Source organism: Mustela putorius, unplaced genomic scaffold (genome assembly GCF_011764305.1).
Source record: "Mustela putorius furo isolate JIRA1106 unplaced genomic scaffold, ASM1176430v1.1 tig00003853_pilon_pilon_pilon, whole genome shotgun sequence".
Taxonomy (NCBI): domain Eukaryota; kingdom Metazoa; phylum Chordata; class Mammalia; order Carnivora; family Mustelidae; genus Mustela; species Mustela putorius.
Window position 1 is genome coordinate 42,426,986 of NW_025422005.1, and position 14,120 is coordinate 42,441,105.

Below are 14,120 nucleotides of genomic sequence, written 5' to 3' on the forward strand. Positions count from 1 at the left end.
GGCCAGGGGCCGGAAGTGGCTCGGGGGTCTGACGCGAGCGGGAGTGGAGTTCCTGACACAGCGACCTGCGGACAAAGTGGGTGGCGGCCTCGTCTCTGTCCCCGCCAAGTCCCATCCCCCCGCCTTCTCGCCGCCTCAGCCTCCCGGGACGATGGTGGCCCGCCTGCTGCTGCTGCGCGCCTGGCCTCGGGGCCCTGCAGTTGGCCCGGGATCCCTGTGTCGGCCCCTTAGCTCAGGCTCGGGGTCCCGCGAGTACCTGCAGCGCAGCATCGTGCCCACTATGCACTTCCAGGACAGCCTGCCCAGGTGAGCCCGGCCTCCCGGTCCCCGCCGCCCGCTGGGATCGGCCCCAGCCTTCACACCAGTCACTCACGACTCGTGCTGAACCCGCTCCCACCCCGCCAAACACTTAACCTGGGACGCTGTTACAACTCGGAATCTGTCACTTTGAGAATCTGTCACTTTGAGAATCTCCTGACACAGGAACCTCAGAACGTTTGCGTTCCCTTCCAGAACGCCCCATTTCTCGCTCAGATTCTCCGTCTGGAGCCCTTTTCAGATTCTCTCCAGTGACCCAACTCCCATCCAGATACCGAGGAGTCCCTCATAGTTCTTCCTGAAAAGTGCTCACCCTGCGTATCTCCAGCACCACCCTTACCTCTCCAGCTAGGGTGTCCCCTGAAGTACTTTAATGATTGCCCCTCCTCTTTGCCCAGAATATAGACAGGCCAATTCCTGATACACAGTAGCTCCCCTCCCTCAACTTTTCCCAGCACTCCCACCTTCTTCAGGCCTGTTGCCCAGCCCTACTCACCATGCCTCCAATACTCTGCTCTTTTAGCAGCCCACGCGTCACCCAGCACACTCCTCAAGGACTCACCTTACCCTCCTCCGGCCTCAGCACTCCAAGTCCTGTCTTCACCTGAGGGCCTTTCACCCCTTCCAAACCTTCCTCAACTACTGACAAGGTTTCTCTCCCTAATATATCCTCCCCAACCCACAATTAACTTCTGCAGCTTCAACCCCCTCACAGAATTCTAGACACCACCCTCAGTGCCCCTCCCAAACTCTAATTCAGCTTAGATCCAGAAACCTCCCTCCCCCAATTTTTCTGTGTTCATCTTCACCTGAGCTACCTGCTCCTTCTAACACTTCCCCGGGAGTTTCCTCTGTTGGGAAAATAGTCCAAATAAATCATCCTCTCTTTTTCCCTCATGCGGTATTTTCTTTTCCCACCTGGTATTTTCTTTAAGTCGACTTTAAGTTTTCCTAGTCTTTGAACTGCCAGCCTTAATCTGAGCCTACCTGGGCTCCTTTTCCAAAGTTAGAAATTTCCTGAAATTCATTTACCCTCTAAAACCAGACTTTAACTTCTCTGCTCTCTCACCGGTTAGTTCCTGGTGCCAAGTCCCAAAATTGCCTCAAAGACCCTTCTCACTTCCTTTCTCACCAAACTGCCACCAGGGATCTCCCAGTCCAGGGACTGGAGGCTAGGGCTTTTGTATCATAGGGGTCACCCCAACTACTAGGTTGCTGTTTTCTCCACATCCAGCAACAGTGTAACCCACAGTCATCTTTGCCCACCCCCACCCTCTCAGAAATAGCATCTGAGGTGACACTTGGGAAATAACGGCGTGCAGACATCTAACGTGGACAAAAATGAGATTATCTAGCTCCAACCCCACTGCTTCAATTTAGCAGGAGGAGGGGAGGAAAAAAAGTTGCCTTTATGCCTGTGGGCAAAGTCTCCTTAACAGCCTACGGGTGAGCTGAGCCAGCCTGTATGTGGGGGAAAGGTGAGGAATGACAGAACCTGTCTTCACTTGCCAAGCCCAGGAGCATTTGACCTTCTGGCAGCCCTGTGCTCCACTCGGGTTTAAGATCAGAGGGATTTTCTCCATTTTAGAATCAGTAAGCTGAGAGTAATACGCAAGATCATTTCCTCCAATCTGCGACAACAAAAGGCTGTAGGAATTGCGCTACTACGAACAGTAGTACTGACTCATCACCTGTGTTTAACTTGGAACAAGGATCACCAGGCCTCCATTACCTTAGCTGTAAACTGGTGGTTAGATAAGATGAGATTCCTTTTATCTCGGTTCTGGACAGATGAAATGTATTATCTTTGACATTCATTTTGATGTTCTGCTTGGCGAAAAAACCCTGGCTTTAACGTCTGGTAGAACTTGTTTTCAGAGTCTAGATGTGATACTTAGCAATTTCAGGCAAGTAACTTCTTTCAGCTACAGTTCTTACCAGCATGGAAATGAAACACACATTTCATAGGGCTATTGTGAGCACAGAGTGAGGAAAGATGCCAAAAATAGGGAACTCTTCTAATTAGTTTTCCTGGGAAGGGCTAGTCTCTTTGTGGTAGTTCAACTGGATCTCCTTCCCTCCCTCTTCCTGTTCCGGTCCTATCACTGCTGCCTTTTTTTTTTTTTTTTAAGATTTTATTTGAGAGTGAGGAAAAGAGCAAGAGCTGGGGAAAGTGGCAGAGGGAGAAACAGGCTCTCCGGTGAGCAGGGGGCCTGATGCAGAACTCGATCCAGGACCCTGGGATCATGACCTGAGCCTAAGGCAGATGCTTAACCAAGTGAGCCACCCAGGCATCCCATCCCTGTTTCCCTTTGGCCACTTTCATCTATGTACCCTTGCATGGTCATTTATTTACTTTTTAAGTGTTAACGATTTTTTCTTTGCTCCTTTTTAGTGTGCTCAAATATGCATCATATAAAATTTAGCATTTCAACTGTTTTTAGGTGTATAGTTCAGTTAGGTGTTATTTTAAAGGGCCATATTTATATAAACTGAAGAGTTAACCTCAGAATATAAAACTGAAAGTCCTGGGGGGGACACAGGGTGGGCCAGCCTGACCCACTCATTCACATTATTAATTTGAGAAACATTTATTGGTGTGGATTTATTTTTATTTATTTATTTTTTAAAGTTTTATTTATTTATTTGACAGACAGAGATCACAAGTAGGCAGAGAGGCAGGCAGAGAGAGAAGGAGAAGCAGGCTCCCTGCTGAGCAGAGAGCCTGATGCGGGGCTGGATCCCAGGACCCTGAGACCATGAGCCCATGACCTGAGCCGAAGGCAGAGGCTTAACCCACTGAGCCACTCACGTGCCCCTATTGGTGTGGATTTAGAGACCAAATTGGTCATGGTGAGGAGCACACCACACTGTGGGGAAGATTTGACAGATAAACAGGTAAAGATAAAATGTGATAAATGGGAAGCAGCATTTCCTGATGGTTAAGCGTCATCCTGAAAAGAAAGAGCTACAACGGGAAGCAAATGAACATTTATTTGGGATCAAAGAATCGCCAATTGGGGAGCACAAATTCAAGTAAATACCCAAATAGGGTTCCCACCTGTAGGGTGAAAGCAACAAGTTCTTATGAGGAAGAGAAAGGCTCAGGTCATGATCTTGGGGTCCTGGGATTGAGCCCCACATTGGGCTTCCTGCTCAGCGGGGAGCCTGCTTCCTCCCCCCACCCCCGTTCTCTCTCTCCCTCTGCCCCTCCCCACTGCTCATTCTCTCTCTCTCTCTAATAAATAAATAAAATCTTTAAAAAGAAACTTAAAAAATACATAAAAGATCTAGGGGGAATGGCTAGGGAAGAATAATAGCTAGTCAGGGCCAAACTGGAAGTCGCTGAGCTGACGGAAGGGAATAAATAACACATCGCCAAGTTCTGGATATTACTTCAGTTTGATCCCCTAGTAGCACAGTGAGCTAATATTTCACAAATGGAGAAAGAAGGTAGAAAAGTGGTAAGAAATTTGCCTGAGATCACATGAATAGTAAGTGACAGTCCCGGGTGCAAACGCAGATCTATGGGATTCCAAAGGCTGTGAACTTCACCTTTCCATATGCTAGACATGTTGGTGATGAACTTGTGCTAGATGGAGCTGGAACTGATAGGTAGGATTTCAGATGTCTCTGTGAGGCAGTTCTCTCCATCTCCTGCCTAGGACATCAAGAAATTTGCCACCTATAACCCTCTAATTAGAAATGATGTGGTAGAGTTGTGAGTTAAGCCTGAGTCTCCATCTCAGTCTCTCTCTACTGTGCCAGTAGTTCTCACACTTTTTGCGTTTGATAAATCACTAAAATTATGGGGGAGAATATTGTTATTTCTTAAAATAAAGGACCACCGTGAACCGGTAACTCATAACCATGGCCATCATCTGCCAAAGAACTAGGTAATCCAGTGATGTGTTCGGTATTGCTATTTGGCATTTACACTGAAATCATTTTATACAAGGCAAAGATGAAAACCTGCTAAATTTTGGCATATTCTTTATCTTTTTAAAAAAGATTTATATAGAGGGATGTCTGAGTGGCTCAGTTGGTTATGTGTCCAATTCTTGGTTTTGGCTCAGGTCATGATCTTGAGATTATGGGATCGAGTCCTGCCTTGGGGCTCGGTGCTCAGTAGGGAGTCTGCTTCAGATTCTCTCTCTTTCTCCCTCTCATTCACTCTCTCTCAAAGAAATAAAGTCCTCTTTTTAAAAAAAGATTTTATTTATTTATTTGAAAGAGAGAGAGAGCACAAGCAGAGGGAATGGAAAAGGGAGAAGCAGGCTTCCCACTGAGCAGGGAGCAGGGAGCCCAATGCGGGGCTCCATCCCAGGACCCTGGGATCATAACCTGAGCTGAAGGCAGACTCTTAACTGACTGAGCCACCTGGGTGCCCCAATAAATAAAATCTTTTAAAAAAATTTTTATATAGAAAACATGTGACTGGTATCCATGAAAAAAGTTTATACTTCCTTTATCCATACTTCCTTAATTTAGTTCCACTGAGAAAATTCAGTTTCTGTTGTATTAATAACCCCAAAATAAATAATCATCCTGAAAACGTGCTTTTCCCACTTTCATGACTGTCTCTATTGTGTAAAAGTGTTGAGAAAGGTAAGTAGGTAACTTCATAATTACGAGGTAGCTGAGGTAGTATTTGGGATTTGCTGTGTAAGTCCATGAATATAAGAGCAGTACTCGACCATGTTAAAATGTTGTGAGTGGTTACTCAGTGCAGCCCAAGTCCATATTGGCTGTAAATAATGCAGATTATTTTTGACATCCTGTTTTTGATAAACATGCATTGAAAAATAAACTGAAGAATCACAGTATATCTTATAGTGAAGTTTTAAAGTGTATTTTTTGGATAACTTTCCAGTTTCCCAAAATGGCTGCCATATTTAGATATTTTGACTATATCAGTCTTAATTTTAAGTTGGGAGTGTAGCTTGGCAACTATGAGTATGTTTTGGTACAACAGGATTTATTGTTCAGTAAAATCACTGACATGAAAAAGCAAGTACACCTCACTAGGCTGTCCATGTGTTTTCATCTTGCTGTGGACCAGTGACTCGTCACCATCGCTGTGGTTGGGAATGCGGTGGTAGAGAATGATGAGTAAGGAAGCAAACGGGAAAATCGAGTAGGACTCTTGGTGAGTGGGTTTTGCTTGATGGTCGGTCCCATATTTGGCTGGTCCTTGGACAGACCTGTGTTTCATTTCTGTATGATTCTCTGTCATAAAATGCCTAAGAAAATTTAAAAAGAGAACTTTCTTTTTTCATCTTGGGGGAGAAGAACGCAGTTATTCATACTTCAAGTAGAATTAAAATCAGTGCCAGGACAGGCTTAGCAGAGGTATCATACTTGTGAGCAGGAAACAAGAATGCTTTGGGCAGCTTCTACTTCCCCATTTTGAATCTATTTGAATATTTTGCTTGTAAAATCCATCATGAAGACATTAAAAAGTTCTTATTTTACTTAAAAAAAGTTACCATTGATATTTGCATTAGTAAATCCTATTTTGATTGGCCTGTGGCTTCCCATTTTTGGTTTTTGGGGGAAGGAAATTAATTATCCAGTAATTATTTATTAGTTTGGTTTATGAAGCTAACTGACTTCTTCCACATATTGTCACCCTTACACTTAACTTATTTTCTTCCCAGGCTGCCTATTCCCAAGCTTGAAGACACCATGAAGAGATACCTCTGTGCGCAGAAGCCTCTCTTAGATGATGACCAGTTCAGGTAATGCTGAGACCCCCAGATGACTGTGGTTGGGTGGTTCAAGAGAGACTGGCAAGTGCTAGTGGGCCAAGCTTCAGGGAGTGTCTGTGATTTAGTCGGGTCTCCAGGCTCTGGGACCTAGTCCTGACCTTTTCAAGTTCAAGAAATGGGTTTTTGCTCTGGAATGACTGAGCAGACCCTGGAGTGAGATTCTCTTTGACCAGACACAACAGGCAATGGTTTCTAAGCCAGAATGCCAACTTTGTACTGTATCTTGTCAGGTGGACCTGGAGGCAGGCTGGCCCTGGTCATCAGCAGAGGACATGTGCTCTTGGTAGGGAGTTCATTGAGGAGAGCATATGGCAGGCCAGAAGTTTGCTTGGTGAGCATGTACACTGCATCGGATAGTATGCCCTGCAGATTCATTCCCTTCTTGGAACCGTGTATATGACTTTATTTGGAAATAGGATCACTGCACATGTAATTATTTAAGGTAAGGTCATACTGGAATAGGATGGGTCTTAATCTGGTATAACTAGTGTCCTTATGAGAAGAGAAGAGACACAGACATGGCAATTGATGGCGGAGGCAGATTGGACTGTATCAGTAAACTAAGGAATGCCAAGGACAGCTGGTAACACCAGAAACAAAGAGAACAGGGTCTCCTCTAGGGTCTTGAGGGAGAATATGGTCCTGTCAATACCTTGGCTTTGTACTTCCAAGAACTATGAAAGAATAAATTTCTGTTGTCTTAAGCCGTGCAGTTTGTTGGTGTTATGGAAGTCCTAGGAAACTAATTCAGCTTAGAATTGGACAGTAGTATTGGATATTGTCAAAAGTGGGTTGTGTTAAGCTTTTATATCCCGGTATAGTTCACGTGTTCCATATTGGAAGGTTTTATACAAATAAGTGGCATAGTTATTGGGATCACATCCTTCCCTGGGCAATGTTGGAAAATATAGATGGATTGTTCATGATCTAGTCCTCTAGTCCTTTGCTTTTAAATATTCTATTTTAGTCACTTGAAGCTTCTCTTGACATGGTAATGATTTAATAGCTACCAGTTACTAAGTATTATGTTTCAAACTATCCTGAGTCCTTAGCTTTAAAAGTATTTTTTAGGGGCGCCTGGGTGGCTCAGCGGGTTAAATCCTCTGCCTTCGGCCCAGGTCATGATCCCAGGACCCTGGGATTGAGCCCCGCATCGGGCTCTCTGCTCAGTGCAGAGCCTGCTTCTCTCTCTCTCTCTCTGCCTGCCTCTCTGCCTACTTGTGTTCTCTGTCAAATAAATAAATAAAATCTTAAAAAAAAAAGTATTTTTTATCCTTATAAGGTGGTATATTATCCCTGTTTTACACATAAAGAAACCACGACTCAGAGATGGAGTAACATGTTCAGGGTCACATAGTTTGATGGTGACAATGCTAAAATTAAGACTCAGCTCTTCTGGATTCTAAGGCCCATCTCCTTTTCCTCATGCCAAGCTGCCTTCTAGATTACACATTGTTTTATGAGATGTTGATTGATCATCCCAATCAGTCATTTTAAGAAGGTATCTTAAATTTATCTGTTTGGATTGACTGCTGTTCTTCTGATCAGAGGGCCTTTCTGATTTTACTCCTAGGTTCTAGGCGTATGCTGCCCGGGACCCAAGTCTTAGTGTAAGAGTTCTTGGCCATGAGTCTAGAAATCATGTATTCCCTGCCATGGATTTATTCTGTCTTTCATGAACATTTCAGGAAAACAGAACAGCATTGCAAGAGTTTTGAGAACGGGATTGGGAAGGAGCTGCACAAGCAGCTGGTTGCTCAGGACAAGCGGAATAGACACACGAGCTACATTTCTGGTAGGTGCACCAGGCTGCGGGCATGCTAGTCCCTGAGCCCTCCACGGTGGACAGGAAGGCATCTTTTCTCCTGGTTTGGTCTCAGAATATTTTTGGTGAGACCAGCCCACCAGTAGAAGGCCTCATCTGAAACTTCAAGGCCGAGGAAGCTCTTCCTCCACTAAGATCTCACCTGAAGTTTGCCCTCAGGAGCAGTGTTTCGCCTTCTCTGCAGGTAGGACCCAGGCAGAGCCTAATCACTGGTTCCATGAAAAGGATGCAGGATTAAGTCCTGTGCCCCGTATGTGTTGCCCTGGATCCTTCTCAGTCTGGCATAACTGCCCTTTCCAGCCTCATCTCTTGTATTACCCTGATACTCTCATGCCTGACAAAACTCTTTGACAGCTCACCATTCCCTCAACCCTTTAGTCTTTTATTCTTCTGTGTCTTTGTCCATGTTGTTCCCTCTACCATTTTTTAGCCTAACAAATTCTTTAAGACCCAAGTATGTGGTTGCCATAGATGCTGGCAAGGGTTGGAGGGCATGGGGAACAAATGGGGTGAAAGAGGTCAAAAGGTACAAACTTCCAGTTAGAAAAGAAGGAAGTCATGGGGTAGAATATACAGCATTGTGGCTGTAGTTGATGATACTGTGTTGTATATTTGAAAGTTGCTAAGAGTATAGGTCTTAAAAACTGTCATCACAGGAAAAGACAATTTTGTGACTCTATGATGACGGATGTTAACTAGACCTATCTTGCTGATCATTGTACAATATATGAAGATGCCAAATCATTGGGTTGTATACCTGAAAGTTGTAACATATTTTATGTAAGCTGCATCTCAGTTTTAAAAAGAAAAGAATAAAAACCCCACCCAGGTGGGATGATTTTTCCAGGAAAACTTTTAGTCCTCCTCTCTCTCCATTCAGAGCTGGTTGGTCCCACCTCTGTTCCCACAGCACTTTTTTTAATTTACTGTGTATTTTGTTTATTTTTTTAAAGATATTTTATTTATTTATTTGATGGAGAGAGCACACAAGCAGGGGGAGCAGCAGACAAACGGAGAGGGAGAAGAAGGCTCACCATGGAGCAGTGACCCCAATGAAGGGCTCAATCCCCGGACCCTGATATCATGACCTGAACTGAAGGCAGACACCCATCTGACTGAGCCACCCAGGCGCCCCTATTTTAATAAGGTTATACATGCCCATAGTTTAAAGAATCAAAGAGTTCTACCAGGCTGGTCTGGAAAAATAGCAGGTTCCTGACCCTCCCCTGGTTTCCCACTCCTCACTTTCAGCTGCTCCCTCTTCTGACCTGCCCCCAAATCCCATGCCTGAACCACCATGTCTTCGCTTGTTCAGTTGGAGGTGTTATCTCTGACGTCTCACTGTGGAAGACTAGAATCGGGCAGTCTGTCCTCTCCCTACCATGTGCACACGCATACATGCACAGGTCTCGTTCTGTGATGATCACGGGGCTCACTTGTCATTTTGGTTTGCTCCATACTTAGTGTTTACACTATTAGCACCATATAAACACTATCGTCAGCTGAGCCGTGGAGCCTATTGAAATTGTTTTTCCTGTTCCTGTATGAACTTGTTTCCCCTGAAGTTAATAATTATTTTATGCTTTCTTTTGTTTAGTTTTCTATGTGCTTAATAAGTTATAGGGGAAGGTTTTTAAAAAAAATTTTTTTAAGATTTCATTTATTTATTTGACAGACAGAGATAACAAGTAGGCAGAGAAGCAGGCAGAGAGAGGGGAGGCCTGAGCAGAGAGCCTGATGCTGGGCTTGATCCTCGGACCCTGGGATCATGATCTGAGCTCGAAGGCAGAGGCGTTAACCCACTGAGCCACCCAGGCACCCAGGGGAAGTTTTTTTATGCTCTTATATTCCTTCATAGTCTGTCTCCAAGGTGCATTTTTCTTTCCTGTTTGTTTTGTCCTCTTTTCTTTCTTCAGATCCTTCGCATTCCTTCTCTGATGCCTTGGATTTGAGTGAGATATTAAAAAGCTTTTGGAAGCTCTATGGATGAGGGTGGAGCCAGGCTGCCCCAGCTTCACTGTAATGGGACCTGGCTACACCATTTCTTTGGAGGGCCCCTAATGTTAATGTTTCTGGATCAGACTCCCAGGAAAGGCTTTTCCATTTAACTGCCGGTTGCTACTGTTGAAGGACTAGGGTAAGGGAAGAGGGCTTGCGATCTCAGCTGTGACTTCTGTCCCCCAGTTGTACTTTCTCCAGAGATGAAAACTTAAGTCTTCTACTGGTGCAGGAAGGGAATCTGGGGAGTGGGAGTGGGGGGTCTAATTAAATAGCCTTTCAACCAATTCCTGAGCCCCCTGGGGTTCTTCTGTGTACATCATGTTATCTCCTGACATTCTCGGCCACTGGCTCAGGCTTGGCGTTCTCGAGTCTGCCTTAGTCATTACCAGTTGTCTCAATGCTTTCCGACGGCCAGTATTCTCCTCTTTCATTCTCTTTGCCTTATAGCTCTTTAAAATTCTTTTACTGGAGGGATCAGAGACATAAATTCATGTCTTCTTTCATCAAATGGATCTTACCCCAATACCTTTTCTTTTACCATTTCATTGTGTTACATCATGTTTTAATTCTGTTGATGTCCTTCCCCAGATTTCATCCAAATCAGAGTCCTGGTCCTCTTCTCTCTATCCCCTAGGCTGGGCAGGGCCTGGCACAGCATGTTCTCAAGCAATGAAACGGAATGAGTAGACCAACAAATGAATAACAGATAAATGTGTGTCCATTAATCCTGTCCCCGGTGTTTTACATGTGAAAATTATTTCCTCCAGTGGGAGATGGTTTTTATTTGTAGACTTTATCCATGCTTGCTAATCTCAAAGGAACTTTCCCCGAAGACACATTTTCTGATAAAACGTTGCTTCTGGAGTTTTTACAGGTAAAGAGTCCACAGGAATGCAGAAGGCTAGTTTAGATGATCCACATGAACTGACTGTTATTTCTAATTGCTTTTCGGACATTTCTTAAGAGTGAGGGCACAAATGTACAGAGTATACAGAATGATGGTGAATACTCTCCCCCACATATGTGAATGTTGGCCCCAAGAGGAGATGAAACAAGAGAAACCTAAGGAAATGGGGTGGGAATGAACAACTATTCTGTTCGAGATTAATGCAAGTGAGGTATTACTTTACTTTTTTAAGAGTCAAGAAGGGAAACAGAATGAGGAAGAAAAAGCGGTAAGCCTAGGGAAATGCAAAGCCAAACCACAATGATACACCCACGGGAATGGCTCCAATCAAAAGGACAGACAGTAGCACTAATAAATGTTGCCGAGGACGTGGCGAAATTGGAACCCTTGTGCACTGCTGGTGCTAAATGGTACAGCCACTTTGGAAAACAACCAGGCAGTTTCTCAAAAGGTTAAACTTAGACTTACCCTGTGTTTGAGCAATTCCACTTGTTTCCCCAAGAGAATTGAGAACATCCATCCACAGAAAAACTCATACAAACCAGCATTATTCATAATAACCAAGAAGTGGAAACAACCCAAAGTCTACCAACAGATGAATGGATAAAAAGAATATGGTGTATCCATGTAATGGGGTGTTATTCAGCAATGCAAAAAAGCGAAGAACTGATATGTGCTCCCACGTGTCTGAACATCAAAGACATAGTAAGTGGTAGAAGCCACATGCAAAAGACCACATGCTGCATGGACCCGTTTATATGTCATGAATTACTGCAGATCAAAAAAATAATTAGGAAGTTTCACCCTCTGAGATTGAGGTTTTTCTGTGTCTGCTTGATTATTTTTCTTTTCTCAAATTTTATTTTTAGGGACTGTGTTAACTTCTTATGATGTTCTCTTTTTACATTTTTTTTTATCTTTTAGACCCCTGGTTTGATATGTACCTAACTGCTCGAGACTCTATCGTCTTGAACTTCAATCCATTCGTGGCATTCAACCCTGACCCAAAGTCTGAGTATAATGACCAGCTCACCAGGGCCACAAACATGACTATTTCTGCTGTCCGGTTTCTGAAGACTCTGCGGGCTGGTCTTTTGGAGCCAGAGGTTTTCCATTTGAACCCTGCCAAAAGTGACACTGATACCTTCAAGAGACTCATACGCTTTGTGCCTTCCTCCCTGTCCTGGTATGGGGCCTACCTGGTTAATGCATATCCCCTGGATATGTCCCAGTATTTTCGGCTTTTCAATTCAACTCGTTTACCCAGACGCACTCGGGATGAACTTGTCACTGATGAGAAGGCCAGGCATGTCCTGGTCCTAAGAAAAGGACATTTCTATGTTTTTGATGTCCTGGATCACGATGGAAACATCGTGAGTGCCTCGGAAATCCAGGCTCACCTGAAGTACATTCTCTCAGACAACAGCCCGGCCCCCGAGTTTCCGCTGGCGTATCTGACTACTGAGAACCGAGACGTGTGGGCAGAGCTCAGGCAGAAGCTGGTGAGTGAGGGCAATGAGGAGACGCTGAGGAAAGTGGACTCTGCTGTGTTCTGTCTCTGCCTGGATGACTTCCCCATCGAGGGCCTTGTCCACTTGTCTCACAGCATGCTACACGGCGACGGCACCAACCGCTGGTATGATAAGTCCTTTAACCTCATTATAGCCAAGGATGGCACTGCCGCCTTGCACTTCGAGCATGCTTGGGGCGACGGGGTGGCAGTGCTGAGGTTTTTGAATGAAGTGTTTAAAGACAGCACTCAGGCCCCTGCCATCAGCCCACAGAATCAGCCAGCCCGCACTGACTCCTCTGCGGCCGTGCAGAAACTTACCTTCAAGCTGAATGATGCCCTCAAGACTGGCATCAGCACTGCGAAGGAGAGGTTTGATGCCATTGTGAAGACCCTCACCATTGACTTCATCCAGTTTCAGAGAGGGGGCAAGGAGTTCTTAAAGAAGCAGAGGCTGAGTCCTGACTCGGTAGCCCAGCTGGCCTTCCAGATGGCCTTCCTGCGGCAGTATGGGCAGACCGTGGCCACCTATGAGTCCTGCAGCACCGCAGCCTTCAAGCACGGCCGCACCGAGACCATTAGGCCAGCCTCCATCTTCACGAAGAGGTGTTCCGAGGCCTTTGTCAGGGAGCCCTCCCAACACAGCGTTGGCGAGCTTCAGCAGATGATGGCTGAGTGCTCCAAGTATCATGGCCAGCTGACCAGAGAAGCCGCCATGGGTGAGCTGGGGGTGGGGAGACTGCCCTTGGGTCACGTTGCCCTCTGCTCTGGGGTAGGCCTCAGTAAGATCCTCCTCTGTGTCTGATTTCCACCACTTCACCAGTTCAGTCCGTCTGCCAACCCCCAGATGGTGATTATTCTCTGCCCTAGCAGTCTGAATGGCCAGATTAGCCATTGGGATTAGAATGTTCTTTACTTCTACACAGGGATAGAGAAATGGATCTTTTTTTTTTTTTTTAAGATTTTATTTATTTATTTGACAGACAGAGATCACAAGTAGGCAGAGAGACAAGCAGAGAGAGAGGAGGAAGCAGGCTCCCTGCTGAGCAGAGAGCCCGATGCGGGGCTTGATCCCAGGACCCTGGGATCATGACCTGAGCCGAAGGCAGAGGCTTTAACCCACTGAGCCACCCAGGCACCCTGAGAAATGGATCTTAATTTATCCTCATTTAAAGTCACCTTTCAGCTGTGACACACGATTCTCTTTCTGTTGTTTGTTGTTCATCTGACTTGCTTTTGACAGGTCAGGGTTTCAAGGCCTGCAGCCCCTCTTACTTTGCCTCACTTGGCGTGTGTTGGCTTCCTAGAAAGAAGCCATTTCAAAAGCTCTTCCCAAATCCAAGTGTCATCCTTCCTTTGCCTCTCTGTGGTAAAATTTGAGACCTGGAAAGGACCTGGAAGGTCACATAATTCTGTCTTCCTGCAGCCAAAAGTCCTGGAAGGAAAAGAGATCTCTGTGACATTCTGGTCAGTAGGAAGCTCGGGCCATGGACTCCACATTATCCAACACGTGAGCAGTAAAGCTGAGATGAGAAGAGATTAGAAACCTCAAAACCCTTTCCATTTTGTTCCAGCAACTCAATCTTGTCTTTTACACTAGACTTAGACTTTGGATTTTATTTTAGTTTTTGAATCCATAGCTCTCTTGTATTTTTTTTTTTTTTTTGACTGACTAAACTGATTCAGTTTCAGAATTTTTAAAAATCATACTTTCATTTTAGGCTCAGCTACAGAGGTTAGTGAGTTGGATCAGTGCATATGTAAGCAGACAGAGCCTTCTTCTACTCT

General features: G+C 45.0%; 1 protein-coding gene across 5 annotated transcripts in view; it reads left to right on the forward strand.

Moving 5' to 3' along the window:
- Positions 1-14,120, forward strand: part of CPT2 (carnitine palmitoyltransferase 2) — a 26,295-nt gene continuing 12,175 nt past the window's right edge. For all 5 annotated transcript variants that reach the window (XR_001176674.2, XR_001176673.2, XR_006601751.1 and 2 more), the window contains exons 1-4: positions 1-306; positions 5,979-6,059; positions 7,778-7,884; positions 11,747-13,051. Coding sequence is in view for 1 of the 5 variants with exons in the window: in XM_004774427.2 (XP_004774484.1) it covers positions 152-306; positions 5,979-6,059; positions 7,778-7,884; positions 11,747-13,051 (1,648 nt within the window). In the remaining 4 variants the exon portion in view is untranslated. The remainder of the gene's footprint in view (positions 307-5,978; positions 6,060-7,777; positions 7,885-11,746; positions 13,052-14,120) is intronic.